The 20102-nt window shown below is 33.3% G+C and overlaps 3 protein-coding genes across 5 annotated transcripts; 2 read left to right on the forward strand and 1 right to left on the reverse strand.

Annotated features, from left to right (window-relative positions):
• The first annotated feature begins 9985 nt into the window (after positions 1–9985).
• Positions 9986–12049, forward strand: LOC145566783 (transcription factor bHLH36-like). Its single transcript, XM_081626093.1, has 3 exons — positions 9986–10429; positions 11161–11496; positions 11978–12049. Exons 1-3 carry the CDS (start codon positions 10043–10045, stop codon positions 12047–12049), a joined length of 795 nt encoding a protein of 264 aa, XP_081482219.1. The 5' UTR covers positions 9986–10042.
• A 1846-nt stretch (positions 12050–13895) lies between these two features.
• On the forward strand, positions 13896–15950 carry LOC145567684 (glyoxylate/hydroxypyruvate reductase HPR3-like). Its single transcript, XM_081627032.1, has 2 exons — positions 13896–14465; positions 15312–15950. The coding sequence occupies exons 1-2, from the start codon at positions 13992–13994 to the stop codon at positions 15834–15836; spliced, it is 999 nt and encodes a 332-aa protein (XP_081483158.1). The 5' UTR covers positions 13896–13991; the 3' UTR covers positions 15837–15950.
• A 322-nt stretch (positions 15951–16272) lies between these two features.
• LOC145567685 (sulfiredoxin, chloroplastic/mitochondrial-like) lies at positions 16273–18518 on the reverse strand. 3 transcript variants are annotated; one of them, XM_081627035.1, is made up of 7 exons: positions 18366–18518; positions 17550–17633; positions 17301–17452; positions 16857–16890; positions 16636–16729; positions 16498–16529; positions 16273–16309 (listed from the first exon to the last, which is right to left on the reverse strand). In XM_081627035.1, exons 2-6 carry the CDS (start codon positions 17617–17619, stop codon positions 16514–16516), a joined length of 366 nt encoding a protein of 121 aa, XP_081483161.1. In that variant the 5' UTR covers positions 17620–17633; positions 18366–18518; the 3' UTR covers positions 16273–16309; positions 16498–16513. The 3 variants fall into 3 exon arrangements, with proteins under 3 accessions (XP_081483161.1, XP_081483159.1, XP_081483160.1); XM_081627033.1 differs by having other exon boundaries at positions 16273–16529; XM_081627034.1 differs by lacking the exon at positions 18366–18518 and adding an exon at positions 17736–18049 and having other exon boundaries at positions 16273–16529.
• Between the last annotated feature and the right edge of the window lie 1584 nt (positions 18519–20102).

Here is a 20102-nt window from a genome sequence, read left to right on the forward strand (position 1 = left end):
GAGCCCATATTGTATCTCGAATTTCCACTAATTTTTTACAGGTTGTATCACTTTGTCGATAATAATAAGATTTTTTTTTTTTCAAATAACCACCACCAACAACAACAACAACTGAACCAACACCAACAAGTAACAACAACAACAACAATTCAGTTTAGAATTCAACATGACTATATATATTGTATTTTATATACAGTGAGTAATTTAGAAGATTTTTTCATCTTATAAATAGTGCCAAGATATCATATGGGAAGAGCATAAAGGAATGAATGGAGTATTATATAAAAAATTTAATACGCTTATAAAATAAAATCTAAAACCAATCTAAATCGATTTGGTGTTCAAAAATTAGTCTACGTTCGGTTCAACTTTACACTTGTGAGCAACCCTAGTTATTGATCATAGAGCATGTCGCATGCTGACAGTTCCCTAATATAATGCCCCAGAACAGCACAACAAATCTCATATGAAGCAACCTCCCTATATATGTGAGCCTAACTAATGTATGGGTTTTGTGGTGCATGTTAGTATCATTGCATGTTATTTCTTCCATTTATTATATATTAGCTTGTTGTGCATATGAATATGAGGATGACTGACTTAGATCGGATCTCGAGGATTCAGGTGCCACAACATAATGCACTTAAGACCTTAAAATTTGTCAAATAATAAGCAATTTTTAATTTAAGGTTATACAGTAATAGTTTTGGCATGTACATTATTGAGGTTTAGAGGTCAAAATTTTGTGACTTGGATTCCAAAAGGCAAGTTAGTAAACTTAATTAGGATAGGCCAGGTATGTTTTTGGGTCCATTTTTCAAGTACATACTCCGATATCTTGACAAAGCGGTAGACCGATGCAATAATTATCCAATTTAATATGTTTGTATGATTGTGACAGTTTTATTTATGATTGACAGAAAAGTTGCTGTTAAAAAATGATTTCTATGAGTAATGATCCTTGCCGCTATAATGTCGTTGCTATGGTTTTTGTTTTAATTTTGTAGGAATGGAAATAAGCAACTTTCTTTTCTATTGGCGTTTTGTTTTAGATCGATTTTCATGTGGACTTCAGACTTTCTGTAGCAAAATCATAAGAAAACTAGTATAGTAATGTTTGGACAGATAGTGCGTGTCATGATCTGATAACTGATTTTGCCAAAAAAAATCTTAGTAATATCTAATATACTTGTACTAAAATGAAACAATTATTAGTAACTATATCAATAGTTCACAAAATCACAGCACCAACTTAGCTGGTCAAACAAGCCACTCCTCATTTTTGCTCGCGCTAAGGTTAATAAAAATTAAAATAAAAAAATAAAAAAGAAAACGGGTTGGAAGAAGCTCAATTTCCTTAAAAATGAAAAAAAATCATGAATTTGATTATGTATATTCAAATGATTTTGTTTGTTCGATTCAACTTTTATTTAAATCTAGCTTAGTCAATGAAGGCAATCAAAACAATAGCCTATAACTTTAATTTTGAGGGATTTTGAAGCGATTTAGGTTGTGTTTGGATACTAGTAATTCATTTCAAATGCTTGAATTGAAATTCAGAATTTGAAATATTAGAATTCAATTCCAAAAGATGTGTTTGGAAAACATCATTATGTCAATTCTAGAATGTCAAATTCCAAGTCATGTTTGGGGTGAGTAGAATTTGTAAAGATGGAATTGAAACTTTTATGAGTAATGTCAACATACTCTGTATTATTCATCAACAGTGGCTAAAAAAAATACAAAAACATAGTCAAATTAGAAGACTTTATCGGCAGTGGCCATCATCATCACTAGCGTAATCATACAAGAGCAAATTATGAGGTAGATGCTACAACTCAAATATAGGTAATATTGTGGCATAAATTTCAGTTTTTTTTTTTTCAAAATTCGTAAAAGATTTGATGTTTTTACATCAAATTATAAACCCTAATTTTTGCCCCTTTTTAATGAGTGAATGAATAAAAAATGATTTCAGATAAATTGTCAAAAATAGATTAATCCAGAAGAAACTAAAGCTTTATTACTTTTAATTTTGGAAGTATATTTGATACGGAGTACTTGATATGAGCTTCAAATTGACGAAAATATTTTGTTGTCGAGAAGTTGCGAAATATTTCGACACTCCAGCGTTTGCGGTGGTGCAGTGGTTGTCATCGGAGATATGTCGTGATATAGTGGCGATGAGCAGGAATAACTAGCAGAGGAGAGAGAATAATGGACAGAAGAAGAGAAAGGAAGTAAGGAGTAGAAGGGTCGTGTATGTTTGAAGAGAGAGAATTTAGAATGACGTATATTGGGTTAGAATTTGAAATTCATAAAACATAACTGATTTTTGTAATGGCTTGGAATTGGGCCAAATACAATTTCAAAACTTTGAAGTATCCAAACAAGATAATTGTCCCAATTTCGAAATTTGAAATAAAATCATGCAATCCAAACAAGCCATTACATTAATATTATGGGCACCACCGTAAATTCCAATTTTCTATTTAACATTGCCTTTTACTCTACTATCTGTATCATTCATTAGTCATTACATACAACAATAGAAGTGGAAGAACATATCCTTAGGGTTTACAACCCTTTTGAGTTTTGACAGGATAATTAAATAAATTAGGTGTTAATTATAGATGTAGTGATGTATTAAACAACCATCTTAATTAACCAAATATTCATCGTCCTTTTGTTAATATGTGAATTTAGGTTAAGTTCACACAAACTAAAACTCCATAGTCTATACAATATTTCGACTAAATAATAACTTAACCTTTGGCGATGTCCGATCCCTCGAAATTGCTTATCAAAGGGTGATAATATAAGTAGGGAGCGAAGCCAGGGGTTGGTGCACTAGTGGAAAAAATCTTATTTGTAACAAGCTATTCGTAACGGACATATGATTTTCCGTTACAATTAAGTCATTCGTAACGGGCAAATTCAATGTCTGTTACAAAAAAGTTGTGAATTGGGCAGGAAAAGGGTTATTCGTAACGGACAAATTGGTGCCCGTTACGAATAAGTGGTTATTCGTAACGGACAGATAGGTGCCCGTTACGAATAAGTTGTTATTTGTAACAGGCATTATTCTGCCCGTTATGATTAACTAACTAATCGTAACCAACAAATATTGCCCGTTACGAATAGAAAAGTCAACAGAATTTTGACCTTGTTATTTGTAACTAACATGGGGTGTCCGTTACGAATAAGGTTTTAAAGTAAGCCCTAAATTTTTACTTTCCCCTTTCTCAATCCCTCTGTCAAAAAATTTCCTCTTTCTCTCTCCAATATTGAAGCAGCTCCCGCGCGCAAGGTCGTCGTCCTCACCTCCCTCAACTCCATTAAAGGAGCTCCAAGCTCAGTTCACTAGTAGAAAAAACGGAATGGGAAGCCCCAAATGGCAAGCGGTTTTACAAATCCGCTTGCCATTTACCCAATTTTTTTAAAAAAAACCTCTAATATTAAATGGCAAGCGGTTTTGGCGCGAACCGCTTGCCAATATATGTAATGGCAAGCGGTTTGGGGTTGAACCGCTTGCCATTAGATATATTGGCAAGCGGTTCAACCCCAAACCGCTTGCCATTTTGAAAAAAACCCTAAAACTAATGCTCACTACTTGCAGCCGCCCACTCTTCCCTTCATTTCCCATTATCTCTCCTCTTTCTTTACTCTCATTTTCGCTGCTCTCTCTCTCTCTACTTCCATATCTCCCGTTCTCCCTCTCTCTTTTCTTCTCTTCCCTTTTCATCTCCGATCTTCTTCTTTGTCCTTCGTTCCTCTCTTCTTTCACAATCTCTTTTTCATTTTTCTTTCTCATCTCCACAAATTCGAACCATGATATTTTCGAGCAAATTCGACCAAAACCCCAAGTTAAATTTCGAGCAGATTTCGAGGGCTATTTCGAGCAGATTTTGAGGGCAATTTCGAGCAAATTTCAAGTATAATTTCGAGCAACTTCGTGCATGTGTGTGGGTTCAAGTTTTTTTGGTCAAATTCGACCCTAAAAACTCTAGATCTAGAGTTTTTAGGGTCGAATTAGACCTTTAAAACCATAATTTCAAGGCAAATTTGGCGTTTTCATGGCCGTATAGCTAATTGGGGTGGAGGTCGTGGTTTCGGTGTGGGTTTTGGTGGGTGGTGATCTGGTTTTACGGGTTGATGAGGGTTTGTGGTGAGGTGGGTTACGGGTTTATGGGTGTTGGTGGTGAGGTGGGCTGGGAACTGGTGGGTGGTGGTGCGCATGGATCTGGTGAGTGGTGGTGGTGGGCTGGGATCTGATGCGCATGGATGGTGGTGATGGTGCTGTTGCGCGTGATGGTGTTGCTGGTGCTCGTGGCTGGTGGTGGAACAAGAACTTTTATTTTTTTTTTATTTTTTTTTTTTTTAGAAAATGCCTTGTATTAATTTTGTTATTTGTAATAATTTTTTTAATATTTTTTTTGATAAAATTGTAATATTACAACAATTTATTGATGAAAATTTTAATTTTTTTACGTATATTTTGTTTGTGAATCAATTTAAGTGAAAAAAAAACCAAAAAAAAAAAAAAAAATATTTTTTATAGCCATAATGGGCAGCGGTTTTGGCGCCAAACCGCTGCCCTTTCTGTACAAATGGCAAGCGGTTCTGAACCGCTTGCCATTTAAAAGGCTATTGGCAAGCCCCCTAAGAGCATGCGGTTCAAAACCGCTTGCCATTAGGGGGTTTGAACCGCTTGCCATTTAGTTTTTTCTACTAGTGGTTCAATCTTTTGCTCCTCTCATTCTCACTCTTCTCCTCCATTGAAGCGCACTTTGAGTTCTCCATTATTGAAGCGCACTCCGAGTTCTCCATTATTGAAGCGCACTCCGAATTCTCCATTGAAGGGCTTTTTGAGTTCTCCATTGAAGCGTTGTCTGAGTTCTCCATTGAAGCGCTCATAGTTCTCCATTAAAGCGTACTCTTTCTCTCTCCTCCCCCAATTTTGTAACCCTTGTTTCAGTTTGCTTAATTGCAATTACTTAATTATAGGTTTTATTTTTTTCCCCAAATTAATTGATTGATTTTACTATTTTCCATTTGTTTTGGGTTTTATTATGTTTTAGTTTAAAAGCCTTTGAATTTTGAGCTAAGTATGAATTAATTGATTGATTTTTCCCCAAATTATTACTATCTTTCTGGATCCCCCCTTACATCGTGAATCCGTTTATTAATAATTTGGGAAAGATTGAGCTCTGAATCGCCTGCGAAGGCGCTTCGACGATCGCTCAATTCTGCTGGCCTTCATCAAGGCCCCGCCTGCTTTGATGCTCTTAGTGCTAAGCTTGTACAGGATGCTGGGTTTGATTTTTGTTTTTCTCGGTATTTTGGGTGAAGCAGAATTTAGTGTTTCATGTTGTCAGTTGGAGTTGACAATTTGTGGTGTTTTTATTAGGTTTCTGAACTATGAAGTTTACTGTTTTGTGTCTGTTTATATTGATTTGAGGAATTTGATAGGTTTAATTTGAATTCTAAGTCATTATTGGCTTTAATTATGTAGTTTTATCTGGTTTTTGAGTTTATGTATTCTTGAAAAGATCTGTATTTTTTTTCTTAAAATCTAAATTAGTGTTCTTTCTTATGTGTTCCTTCCGCTTGTAGCCTTGATTAATCTTTAATTAGTGTTCTTTTTTATGTGTTCCTTCCGCTTGTAGCCTTGATTAATCGTTGGCTCAAGCTCGATATTGGTAGTGGATTTTGGGAAACTTTAATTGTTACTGAAGCTTTTGGAAAAATTTGATCCTTTTTATCTCAAGGGTTAGCTTTTGTTTTTCATTAAATTCAGAAATTGCATGGTATTTTTTATTTTTTGTATTTAGTGTTTTTAGTTTGATTAATCTCTTTCATTTTGTTATTGGTGATTGGGGTTTTTGTAGTTTTGTTGATTTCTGTGAGGATGATTAATTATAATATAGGGAAAAAAAGGGTCGAAGTATTGTTCATTTTGTGATTTTATTGAAGGATAAACTATGAATCGTTGTTAGGAATGATGTAATAATTTGCAACTTGGAAGTAAGCGAAAATAAGGGAAAGGACATTGGACGGTGTTTAAGGAATTGGAATGAGTATTGCGATGTTTGGGACTGAGGTTGTACAAATTCAGGGGTGCTCAGTTACAAGCTCAGTTGTTTCTCTAAAGATTTGTGATCACATTTTCTTAACTAGTGATGATTTATGAGTGTGTTATCATTTCCGCGTATGTTGGTGTTTTGGGTCTTGTGCCTGAGGTTTGAATTTCAAATCTGATTATTTCACTCTCAACATTCACTTTCAACAGACAAGACTTTCAACTTTTATTTCACTTAGTTCTTTTAAAAAAAATCTCATATTTTGGGCCCTAAAGTGATAGAGGTGTTAATAATTCAAGTCATCTTACATTTCAGGTTCTAAAAAACATGGGTGAAATTTTGAAAGCTAGTGGGGCAAGCTACTCTTCTGTAGTCAAAACAACCATCATGTAAGTGCATTTGCTTCTCAAATTTCCTCCTTGAAACGCGTATTTGTATCCCTTTACTTGGAGTGCAAAGGTGTCTTAGAAGAGGTTAGTAGTTTTTTTTTGCAAATTTTGAAACCTTTTTAGCTCTATACGCTCCCAAGAGTAAGATAATGGTCAATTGTTATTGATTTCTATTCATAAAAACCAAAATATAAGGTAATTAAGGATGTTTAGTGTTATATTGTGCTAATTTGAACCAATACATGAAAGATAGGAAAGGTAGAAGTCTCTTAGGCAATTTTGAAGTCTTTTTGGCTCTATACGCGCCTAAAAGTGAGTAAATGGTCAATTTTCATTGATTTCAATTCATAGAAACCAAAATATAAGGTAATTAAGGATGTTTAGTATTATATTGTGTTAATTTGAACAAATACTTGAAAGATGGGAAAGGTAGAAGTCCCTTAGACAATTAAGAAGCGTTTTTGGCTCTATATGCTCCCAAGAGTGAGATAGTGGTCAATTTTCATTGATTTCAATTCATAAAAACCAAAATATAAGGTAATTAAGGATTTTATGTGTTTTATTGTGTTAATTTGAACAAATACTTGAAAGATGGGAAAGGTAGAAGTCCCTTAGGCAATTTTGAAGCATTTTTGGCTCTATACGCTCCCAAGAGTGAGATAATGGTCAATTTTCATTGATTTCAATTCATAGAAACCAAAATATAAGGTAATTAAGGATGTTATGTGTTATATTGTGTTAATTTGAACAAATACTTGAAAGATAGGAAAGGTAGAAGTCCCTTAGACAATTTTGAAGCGTTTTTGGCTCTATAAGCTCCCAAGAGTGAGATAATGATCAATTTTCATTGATTTCAATTCATAAAAACCAAAGTATAAGGTAATTAAGGATGTTTAGTATTATATTGTGTTAATTTGAACCAATACTTGAAAGATGGGAAAGGTAGAAGTCCCTTAGACAATTAAGAAGCGTTTTTGGCTCTATATGCTCCCAAGAGTGAGATAGTGGTCAATTTTCATTGATTTCAATTCATAAAAACCAAAATATAAGGTAATTAAGGATTTTATGTGTTTTATTGTGTTAATTTGAACAAATACTTGAAAGATGGGAAAGGTAGAAGTCCCTTAGGCAATTTTGAAGCATTTTTGGCTCTATACGCTCCCAAGAGTGAGATAATGGTCAATTTTCATTGATTTCAATTCATAGAAACCAAAATATAAGGTAATTAAGGATGTTATGTGTTTTATTGTGTTAATTTGAACAAATACTTGAAAGATGGGAAAGGTAGAAGTCCCTTAGACAATTTTGAAGCGTTTTTGGCTCTATAAGCTCCCAAGAGTGAGATAATGATCAATTTTCATTGATTTCAATTCATAAAAACCAAAATATAAGGTAATTAAGGATTTTATGTGTTTTATTGTGTTAATTTGAACCAATACTTGAAAGATGGGAAAGGTAGAAGTCCCTTAGGCAATTTTGAAGCATTTTTGGCTCTATACGCTCCCAAGAGTGAGATAATGGTCAATTTCATTGATTTCAATTCATAGAAACCAAAATATAAGGTAATTAAGGATGTTATGTGTTATATTGTGTTAATTTGAACAAATACTTGAAAGATGGGAAAGGTAGAAGTCCCTTAGACAATTTTGAAGCGTTTTTGGCTCTATAAGCTCCCAAGAGTGAGATAATGATCAATTTTCATTGATTTCAATTCATAAAAACCAAAATATAAGGTAATTAAGGATGTTTAGTATTATATTGTGTTAATTTGAACCAATACTCGAAAGATGGGAAAGGTAGAAGTCCTTTAGGCAATTTTGAAGCCTTTTGGCTCTATACGCTCCTAGAAGTGAGTAAATGGTTACTTTTCATTGATTTCAATTCATAGAAACCAAAATATAAGGTAATTAAGGATGTTTAGTATTATATTGTGTTAATTTGAACAAATACTTGAAAGATGGGAAAGGTAGAAGGCCCTTAGGCAATTTTGAAGCGTTTTTGGCTCTATACGCTCCCAAGAGTGAGTAAATGTTAACTTTTTATTGATTTCAACTCATAGAAATCAAAATATAAGTCAATTAAGGATGTTATGTGTTTTTTTTCTATATTATGAGTTTTATTTATATAATTTGGTTCATCACATTTATTCTAATGATTGTTTTTATTATGGATTGTTTTTATTTTGTAACCTCTTTCATATGTTTTTTTTTTCAATAGGATTTTTGTCCAAGGACGGCCCCGTATCATGTTGACGAGTTGAATGTGGTTCGAGAATAATGGGCGCAATATTTTAGAAGTAAATATTTATTGAATGCATAACTATTAGCATAGGTAGAACAACGTAATATTTTTAGTGTTGTTGTATATGTTGGATAAATTTATACAAGTTTTTATTTGTAATGTGTTACTACTTCAGTTTTTATATTACGTCGTATTAATTTTTACGAAAGATTGTTCGGTATAATTGCTTATTTACAGGAACAGGTATATTATAACAAGTTTTAATTACTATATATTAATTATATATATATACATGCTGTCGAAATTAAATAAAATGAAAATTTAATTTAATAATTATTTGTAACGGGCAGCAAAATTGTCAGTTACAAATAACCAGTTATTCGTAACGGGCACTTTTGTTGCCCGTTACAAATAAGTGTTAAATTATATACAATAAAACTCTATTCGTAACGGGCATTTAAAAATGTCAGTTACGAATAATCACTTATTCATAACGGGCGTTTTAGGTGCCCGTTACGAATAAGGACTTATTCTAATACAAAAAAAATTTATTCGTAACGGACATCTAAAATGTCAGTTACGAATAATAGGTTATTCGTAACGGACATCTGAAATGTCAATTACGAATAATGAGTTATTCGTAACGGACATCTGAAATGTTCGTAACGGACATTTGAAATGTCCGTTACGAATAACCCATTATTCGTAACGGACAGTGCCCGTTACGAATAACATTGGCCATCCGTAACGGCCTCATACGTAGCGGACGCTGCCCGTTACGAATGGTCCCTTTTTGTCCGTTACGGATGAGGATTTTTCCACTATTGGTGGAGGCCTTTTGATTTCCAAAGTAGGCCCCTAAAAAATATTATAAAATGCATAATTTGTAGACTAACATCAATTATAATTGGTAGGTTAGTTGGTAGAGCATTTATTCTTATCGTTGATACTTTTTAAATGAATATTTTTTTTTTAATTGTCTGATCTTATTATTAATTTATTATAAAACAAAAGTACCGACTTAATAGATTTATTTTCATCTTACAATTTTAAATCCTAACTTCGCCACTGCAGATTGTCCATGCATTTATTTATGGAAATTATGTTGGTCACTAGAGCTTTGTTGATATCAAAATGAAGTCATGTCTTAGATAAGCATGGGTCCACTATGCGACACAAAATCAAATAATCTTGGGTATTGCAAGATCTTATTCAATATTTTTTAAAAAAATAATGTATGAATAAACTTTCTTTCTTTCCATTCGACTTCCCCACGTCTACTATAAGAGGAAACGAATATAGTGAGACAAAAGAAACATACCATAAAACATGAATAACCTTTCCTCTTCAATTATGTTTGATCCTTTGTGTTCACAACATAATGAAATATTCCTAGATATTTCTGATTTTGTACCTTCAACTCAATTTGAAGGTGATCAAATAACCCCAACATTATTAGAGCAACATAATAATGATCTTGATAATCTCCTTAATCAAATCCCCGCTTTTATAGAACACCCTCCTCTAAAACCAAACCTTAATCGTAAAAAACGATCATTAGCCAATAATCATGATCAAGAAAACAATGGCATAAACCCTAACGATAGCAAGAAAAAGCAGAAGATCATACATAGAGAAATCGAACGAAAACGAAGACTTGAAATGTCTTCCCTTCATACATCTCTAAAATCTCTCCTTCCTGTTGAATACACAAAGGTGAATACTCTCTCCATTTAGTGTTACCTATACAGCTATACACTTTACTATCTTTTAAACTTTGTATTATATGCATGCGCACTTTAATAGTATTAATGCATTATTACTTATTGTATGATTTTAAAATGTGGTTAGGTTTATGCACTGTATAATTACCAATCATTTCTCAATGCATAACTCTAACAAAAAAGGTATGAGTAGTTTATGTTTAATTCTTTGAAAAAGTGGCGCTTGGGAAGTAAATAAATAAATAATAATAAAAAAAAGCCTAACATCACTAGCTAGTAAGCTCATTAATTATGATTTTTATTTTTAAAAAAATTTAGTTATGTTAGACATTTGTGTAATTATATATTACTAGCTAGTAAGATGATTAATTACTTGAAGAATGAGTGTGATCAAAGAAAAACATGCTAAGTTTTGCATGGTGGGGGCTTTGTTTTTTAGATACTTATTCTATTTTAATTTTGTTGTTCAATAATTTATTTGAATACATATATAATTGATAGAGCATAAATTAAAACTAATCAGCTTAGGATTTTGATTTGAGTTAGTTCTTTGATGGTTGTATAATATGCATTGAACTTTTTTAACATGAATAATAAAATGATCTCTACTCTGTAACAATAAAAAATAAAAAAAAAAATAAAAAAAATAAAAAAAAAAAATCGATTCTTAAGAAAATTATTCGAAAATTTGGATTTGGATATAAATAAAAAAAAAATTTGTAGGGAAAGCGATCGATATCAGATCATTTGGGAGAGGCAGTGAAGTATATAAAGCAAATGCAACAAAAGATGCAAGTGTTGAATGCAAAAAGAGATGCCCTTAGAGAGGAAGTGTCAAAAATTGAAGGGCACAAATATGATAATGATGTGATTGTGAATGTTTTGAAAGAAAGTGTAGAGGTGATTGTGAGTAGTAATTGTAGAGAAGATGATGGAAATGAAGGTCAAGGGTTACCTTTATCAAAGGTTGTTCAATGTTTAGTCCAAGAAGGGTTAGATGTGGTCAGCTCTTCTTCAAAGATAGTCAACACTATTTTTGTTCATTCCATTCATGCTCAGGTATTATACTTATTCGTCAATTAATCGTCACATTCTCCCATTCCCGGCCCGTTATGTTACCAAGTTAAATATTTTTATTAAATGATCTTGTCGGAAAATGATTTTGACACACCTTTCATTAATTCAGTATGTCTTTTTGTGAGAAAAGTAATGTAATTGTAATGGGTGTGCTATAATCATCTTTCAATCTTGTCAAGACAACATGTATTTAATATTGTTTTGGAAAGATCGTAACCCTTGTTTCTAGATGAAAGGAATATCTAAGTTACTCTATCATACGGAGTAATTAATTTGATTGATTGATCTTTCAATAAAAAAATACTCCATATTTGTTTGATTATCATGAGACAATGACGGCCGACATCTCAATGATTTTACTATTATTATATAATTTTTCATTTATTTTGTTTGGTGGTATGGTTGAGAAAATATTTTCATACATAAATTGACTTTATTGACCAATTATTAATCTTAATGACAGGCAGGAAAGGGTGGCAAGATTGCCATTGATGCAACAAATCTGAAGAATAAAATAGCTGATATTCAGAGATGAACGTTTATGTATTCTAAATTTTTATTTAATTTTAAACTTTGAAATAAAGAGTGATGGGGAATTTAGTGGGGAGGGGTGTACCGGGTGTTATGATGTTTATGTGCTAAATAAATTGGATCTGTATTTCAGACTAGGAGAAAAAAACAGTTCTGCAAGTTTTTGTGTTTGTCTTTTTGTAAATCTATCTATCTAATACTCCCGCTATCCTCAAATATAGTGTTATTAACGAGTTAAGGCTTAAGAGCACAATTGGGGACTATTTTTAATTTTTAAACGTTTCGTAGACTATATTATTTTTGTGTACCTTTTGGGAATTGATGTGATATTTCTAGCCAAAGATTATATAATTCCATTAGAAAACTTAGGGCTTGTTCTCTTCAGCTTAATTTCATTTTAGTTCAGCTCAATTCAATTCATTTTAGTTCAACTCAGTTCAATTCAGTTTAGTTCAGTTCCTAATTTCCTTCTCTCATAAACAATTCAATTTAGCTCAGTTTAGTTTTGTTCAGTTTAGTTCAGCTCACTTTGTTCAGTTCAGCTCACTTTGTTCAGTTCAGTTCAGTTCAGTTCATTTTAGCTCAATTTGTTTAGTCCAGTTCAGCTCAGTTTAGTAAATCATGACAGACCCTTAATCTCTTTGATTAAAAACTTAGGCCCTGTTTAATTATTTTTGACTTATCTTTAGTTCAGTCATTTTATATAGTTTAGTTTAGGTTAGCTTTGTTCATTACATTTCAAAAGAACAAAGCCTTCCCCTGGGTTAAGCAAAAGGCAACCATCATTACAACGTAAATAAAAAACGCCATCTCAGCATCAGAAGCTCTTTAAAGAAGCAAAACAACGTCATTGCCAACTTAATCTTCACAATTGGCACCCGCCCTCTCTTAAACCTAAGCTTTATTTACTAGTTAAAAATTATTTTTAATGAAGTGAAATTATTTTATTAAATTAAACGTATTTATTACTGAAGTGAAATTGTTATTACTCAATACTCATATTAAATGTTTGGAAAATTAGAAGAAATTAGAGTCTAATCAAGTTAATTAGAAGGTAATTTGGAAAATAGGTTTCTTCTCGCAAAAAAAAAAAAATGAACGTAGTGGTTTTTTTTTAACCAAAAAGCTTTTAAAATATTTTTTTTTCGCAAATGGCGTTATTAAAAGGTTTTTTTTATTTTTTTTTGTTTTAACAAATTTTCCTATATGTAGGGGTGTAAACGAGACGAGCCGAGCCGAGTACTACTTTGTTCAAGTTCATTTAACTTAGGCGAGTTCGAGCACGATCCTGAGCTTTCAAACGAGCTCAAAAATCTGTTAAAGCTCGGCTCATTTAGATTACTATATGTTCGCGAACGGTTTGTGAATGACTCGTACTTTCAAGCTTAGTAATTAACGAGCTTCTCTAATAAATGAGCTTTGTACTTTCGACATTTGAAAATCTTTAAATCACCATAATAATTAAATCCTATTTATAAACCTTAAAATTAAATCTAAATTATTAAAAACCTTCAGAATTAAATTAACAATTGTGAATAAATAAATAATTTATGAATATAAATAAACGAGTAGCTCGCAAACATAGATAAACGAGTTGTTCATGAAATTATATGAACGAGCATATCTATGTTCGTGTTCAACCTCATTTATTAAACGAGTTTCAAAATTTGTTCACACCCAACTTATTTATCAAATAAACGAACATGAACGAGATTCAATCGACATTGAATCCGAGTACTTTAATGATCGGCTTGGTTCATTTACACCCTTACCTATATGTTATAGAGAGTACTCTGTATAATTTTAAAGTGTAAAGAACCGAGCCTAAGAAGAAATAATAAAATTTAATAATGACTACTCGTACGAGTCGTATCACACAAAACATTGTCCTCTTTCTACAATAATCCTATAAACGTACCAACTACGGTACAAACATCCAATCAACAATGGCGGATTCCATTGACCCCAACTCCCACCAAAAACCCCTCCTTGTAATCAACCGCATACCCTCCTTCAAATCCCTCTTCGACCACCGCCTCACACCCACTTTCACCATCGTCGACCCCATCACCGCCGTCGGTACCGACTCCTCCGCCGCCCACACCTTCCTCCGCCACAACGCCGCCGCCGCGCGCGCTGTCCTCTGCATCGGACCTTCTCCATTGAGAAAGGACACCTTAGATTGCCTGCCTTCTTTGGAATGCGTCGTGGCTCACTCCGTTGGCTATGATCATATTGATTTGTCTGAGTGTCGTCGCCGAGGAATCTCCGTCGCGAATGTTGGCGACGCTTTTTCGGATGATGTTGCTGATTGTGCTGTTGGGTTGTTGATTGATGTGCTACGTAAGGTCTCTGCTGCTCACCGCTTTGTTCGGGCCGGGTCTTGGCCCGAACAAGTGGAGTTTCCTCTTGGGTCTAGGGTGAGTGGTCTTTCTTTTCACTGGTTTCAAGTCTTCAATTTTACTTGCTGACTGATTATGTACTGAAGTTTACTGAGGCCTGTTCACTTCAGTTTAATTTCAGTTCAGTTTCAATCAGTTTAATTCAGCTCCTAATTTTCTTCTATCATAAAATATATATTCATTTTAGTTCAGTTCAATTTAGATTTAATCAGTCCAGTTCAGTAAATATGAACTGACCCTACATCCGTTAATTAATATCAGTAACTTTTTAACTACGGAGTATTTTATTACCCGTACTTTCATTTGTTTGTTTTTGTTTGTACTATTTTCCATAGATTATACATACATGAATAACATGATGTAGAAGAATTAGGACAGCCCTTATCTTGCATCTACTTCCAACCTAAAATTAGAAAAAGAACGTGCTAATTGGACAAATAAAAGGGCACAGAGGGAGTAATTCTTTGCTCTATTTATAACGAACTGCATTTATTTTATCAGAGATGCACTTGTACAGTTGTACGGCATGAAAATCAAAAGGTAATCATGTAAGAAAACCAAAAAGATGTACAGTTTAGTCGAAATGACTGAATGTACATGCCAGAATCTCTACGGGGCTGAAATATTCGAGTAATTCAACTTGCCCTTTTCTTTTCTACCAAAAACATCATTAGAGCTTGACTGATGAATTTAGTTTATGCTCAAAACTCTATGCTTTTACTACCCCTTTAAACTAGATACTATTTAGCTAAGTCATACATTCCTGAATTTATGATACTTGTATATAGTTATATACTAAACTCCTGAGTGATTTTCTGCAATGTGCTACTTCAATTACAATAACTAGATTTATGGCAATTGTAGTTAGGTGGAAAGCGAGTAGGCATAGTCGGCCTTGGAAGCATTGGTTCTCGGGTTGTAAAGAGACTAATTCCACTTGGTTGCAGCATTGCATACACCTCTAGACAGAAGAAACCCTCTGTTTCTTTTCCCTACTACGCCAATGTCTATGACTTAGCACTTGACTGTGACATTCTCATCCTGTGCTGCTCATTAACCAACCAAACCCGCCACATGATCAATGAGGATGTCTTGAATGCATTAGGAAAGGAAGGAGTAGTCATTAACATCGGCAGAGGGGATCTAATTGATGAGAAAGAACTGGTGCAGTTTCTGGAGGATGGCAGAATCAGAGGGGCTGGTCTTGATGTGTTTCAGAATGAGCCTAATGTTCCTAAAGAATTGTTCAGCTTAGATAATGTCGTCCTCTCCCCTCATCAAGCTGTCTTGACTCCGGATTCCTTCAAGGCTGCAGAAGACATTTCTGTAGCAAATTTGGAAGCCTTCTTTTCCAACAAACCCTTAGTTTCTCCTATAAGTTGGGATTAATTGCAGTCATATACAGATATACTGTACATTTTGTCATGAAATTGTTGTATCAATTGTATTAGCAATAAAATGTATTTGTTCAGGGATAAATAATATTCTTCCTGCTTTCACATTGATCCTTTTCTTTTTTCCATTTGACAGAGATTATTTCCACCACTCTCTCGATACCAAAATTATAGTGACATGCTATCTTAGGATATCCTGATAATGTTATAACCTTTCATTACATAGTCATGGTTTATGATAAGATTTTTCAGTACGGAGCACTGCCACTACATTAATCATCTTGTTGAGTGTATAAGTCAGCTATTTTAAACCGTCTTTCTTTGTAATGCCCTGTCAATCCTTAGTTATGAGGATTGATGCAAGTCTTTGTGAACTAAATATGGAGGATTGGGTGTAGATTTCTTAGATGTGAATGCACATGATGGTCAAGTTTTGAAAACAAAAATATATAGCTACTGCAATTTTGTGTTTTACACAAGCTGTCGAGAAAGATATGCTAGCATGAGGCAGGATAGTTGTAGAATTACAAATTACAAGTGCAAAGCAACGACACATGTATGTCCTTACTTATTGCTGCTTAAACTTATCTATTCAGTCAATTATTATCATTCGGCTTCCCTCAAGGCAGAGGATTATGCTGAGAATTGAAAATGAAGACAACTCCAATGTATTTACCGGAGATGATGCCTGCAAGACAAATTTGAAAAGGTTTCAAAATCTCTTTGCTGAAATTTTTCGAATAATAATTTGCATAAAACAGAACATCAGAAGATCAGATCTACTCAAGGGCAACCTTAATGTTTCCTTTGTTCCACGCCGGACTTTGCAGCGAATTGTTGGGAGCCCTAGCCGCTGATGAGCCTCATATCGGTGGCAACCAGAAAAACCTGTTGATAAGAAGAAGAAAATAACAATTAGTTATATTCCTTTTTATGAAACAAGCCTGATCAACCTCCTCAATAGTGACATGTTAGAAGCACAAGTAAAGCTAAAGCACTTGTTTTATTGGCTTACCATAGTACACCCCATCAACCTCTAGAACATCAATCTGCAGAAGGACAGAAAATATTCAGTTATAGCAAGAGTATTAAGATGATCAAAGTGATTCAAATCTTAGGTACAAAATAAGTTTCACTCCAAATTCCCTGTATTCTGTGATGCATCATACTCTGAAATTCTTTGGCGGTCAGTAGGAAAAACTTTTGTGTGTATTGTGACATTTTAAAGATAAAGTATACTTGTACAACATTTATTTTGCTTTGCTCTAAGGAAGGCGGATGCCTCCGCTTTGATCTTGAATCTATTTCACTGTAGTGTAATTAACTCCTTAATAGAAGTGTGTCCTAGAGAACACTACTAAACTATGATCCAAGCTGATGACTGACCTTAATTTCTTGCAGCACAAAATAATCATTACAAACTCCTAATATGGATGTGCCTGGAATATGAAGTACTTACAGGAACTTGAAGACCAATCTCCTTAATGCTATCCATGAGTTCATGGACTTTTTGGGGATCATTTGCTCTTGTACGCATTAGTGGTCTCCGTATCGTATCAAGGGGGAGCTCCAAGACTACTGGCCCGACTTTCTGTGTCGTTGAAGGAGCTCCTGCAAGCAACAATTACCATTTACATCATAAAAGAAAACAAAGACCATTAAATCAAGGAAATTCAGAACAAGGTGAGCAAGGGTAACTCTTATATACCATTATTAGAAGAAGCAGACAGCGAAAATTTTCTTAGAGTAGCCGGACCTGGAATGTAAAGGCTTTCCATCTAGAAACACTTCACTGTCATCAAAATTAAGATATCATTAGCATACCAGAAACCTTAAGAACCCCAAACGTACACTCCTTTTTATGTACGTTTGAATAAAATATCCCCCGATTCACCTTTTGTCAACATACAAAGGGCTCTGTATTTAATTTCTAGCTCGCTTGGGTAGTCTAACTAAGCTTATAAGCGTCTGTTCTCATTTACCGAAATGAGGTGAACTGAACTAAGCTGAGCTAAACTGAACTAAATTGTTTATGAGAGAAGGAAATTAGGAATGGAGCTGAGCTGAACTGAAACTAAGGGCCTTAAACTGAAGAGAACTGGCCCTTAGTTTCTTATAAGCTAACCTCCATAAATTACAGTACTGAAGATGATTTGTACCAGCCAAATTATTGGAGACTGGAATTACTATCAATCAGCCAAATATATATAAAAAAAAAAAGAAGTTATTATGTGAACCACAAATTTGGATGAGGTACTACTTCAATAATTTAAAATTTATCAATTAATCTTCAACCTTAATTAAGCTTCAGTTCTAATTAAAATTAAAAAACAACAAATAGGTAATCAAGAATCAAACATAAATATAGCAAATATTGGCAGAAATTTTAGTTAATATATTCTTTTCAACCTCAAATCACTACATAACATCAACATACATAAATAAAAATAAAAATTGAACAGATATATAACAGAAAGTATGACGAAACAATAGCTCAAAGAGACTGGAAGATATTATTCCGTACCTTAGTATTGAATTATTGATGAAGGGTCCAAGGAAAATAAGGCCAATGAAACTACTGAGAAATTTGGGGGACGAATTTTGTTTTGGGTTGTATAATTGTGTTGAAAGTTATGAACCAAGCTTGTTGGTCTGGTTGAATGCGATTGATCCTTGTTTTTTTTGTATGCACCGGCCACCCAACACTTTCTACGTGTCATCATTGTCATGTTCATGTTTATCAACAATTGTTACTTCGTACTATTTTCTTAAAGATCTTTCCACTTAAAATGTATGCGGTTTAACACAATTTTGGCCATTAATATTATCGTGAGTACTAATTTTATATATGTATTAAATTTTAAAAAAATATTTGATATTTTAATGGATACTATTAAATCATATCGAACACCTATCTAACAAGATTTTTAATGATGATAACAAGTTTTAATCAAGATTTAATTTGGGATGGATCAACCTATATAGGATTATACAATTTTCTTATTAGTTCAAATGACTCTAGGTAGAGCTTAGACTTGAAATTTAGATTAAAGTAAATTTGACTTTTTAACCCGAAATAAAAGTGAAATTCCAATTTATGAACCTCATCAATCTTAAAAGTTGGGCACAAAAACATTTTTCTGAAAAAAAACTTCATTTATAAATTATAGGAGGGTAATAGTAATACTATGATCAAGGATTGAACAAAAGTTTGTTTTCAATGATTATTTAAGTACATTCAATGTTTGTTTGGTTTACATGGGTATCAACTTCCTATCATGCAAAATTCCATGGGAAGTTTTAGTCCATGAAAAGTTAGTTCCCTTGCATTGTGAACCTAGGAAATAACTTTGTTTGGTTAACATTTAGGCATTTTAATTTCATGGCAAAAGTGACTAACTGTACTAAAGGATGGTAATTGATATTCATGGTAGGTAACCGTAGCAATTATGACTAATAGCAATTAATAAAAGAACAAACTTATCTAAATTAATGTCGTAGAGTGACATAGCATCACTGCCCTAAAGTCGAATTTGTCCCGCACTTGTACACACGGACTCATAGCAATCGACCTCCAGGGTTACACGACTCTAACTCTTCGGTGTACTACAGAGAGCTAGATTGAGAACACAGTGATCAATGCCCAAAACAAGAAACTATTTTGTGTAACATTTTTAGAGTAAAAAAGAGAAGTATATCCTTTTTCCGTATATCATTATGAAGTGGAGAGGATTAATTTATAGTGGAGTAGTAACCAAATAAGGAAGTTAAGCCATTCACGGCAGTCATGCATGCCCAAGTCAAGGAGTATCAATTAAATCCCTTTAATTGAGTAATCACAAGCAATCAAGCATTACTTAGCCTCAAATATGCACAGTTAGGCTTAAAATGGGTAATAGAAAGAAATAATTATGGCCAAAAAGTCAACTAATTGATATTTGCAAAATTGGTTATTGATCTTTTGAAGCAAAAATGAAACTAGACTTCAAATTTTACTTTGGGAAGAAATAACTCTAATAATAATTCCAACAGTAACAACCTAACAAGTAAACCAATTCCCATGTCCATACGAAGTTCAATTCCCTAGAAAGTTTAAATTACGTACAGAAACTCATATTTAATCTCCGTTTGTTTGTAATAAAACAAGCACTTAGGTCTTATTTAGTTCACTTTATTTTTACTTATTTCAAAAAAAATAAGTTCAGATCAAATCACATCAGAAAAAATAAGTTTAGATATCAGATCATCGTTTTATGTGCGG

The sequence above is a fragment of the Chenopodium album genome, chromosome 11, assembly GCF_948465745.1.
Source record: "Chenopodium album chromosome 11, dcCheAlbu1.1, whole genome shotgun sequence".
Classification (NCBI taxonomy): domain Eukaryota; kingdom Viridiplantae; phylum Streptophyta; class Magnoliopsida; order Caryophyllales; family Amaranthaceae; genus Chenopodium; species Chenopodium album.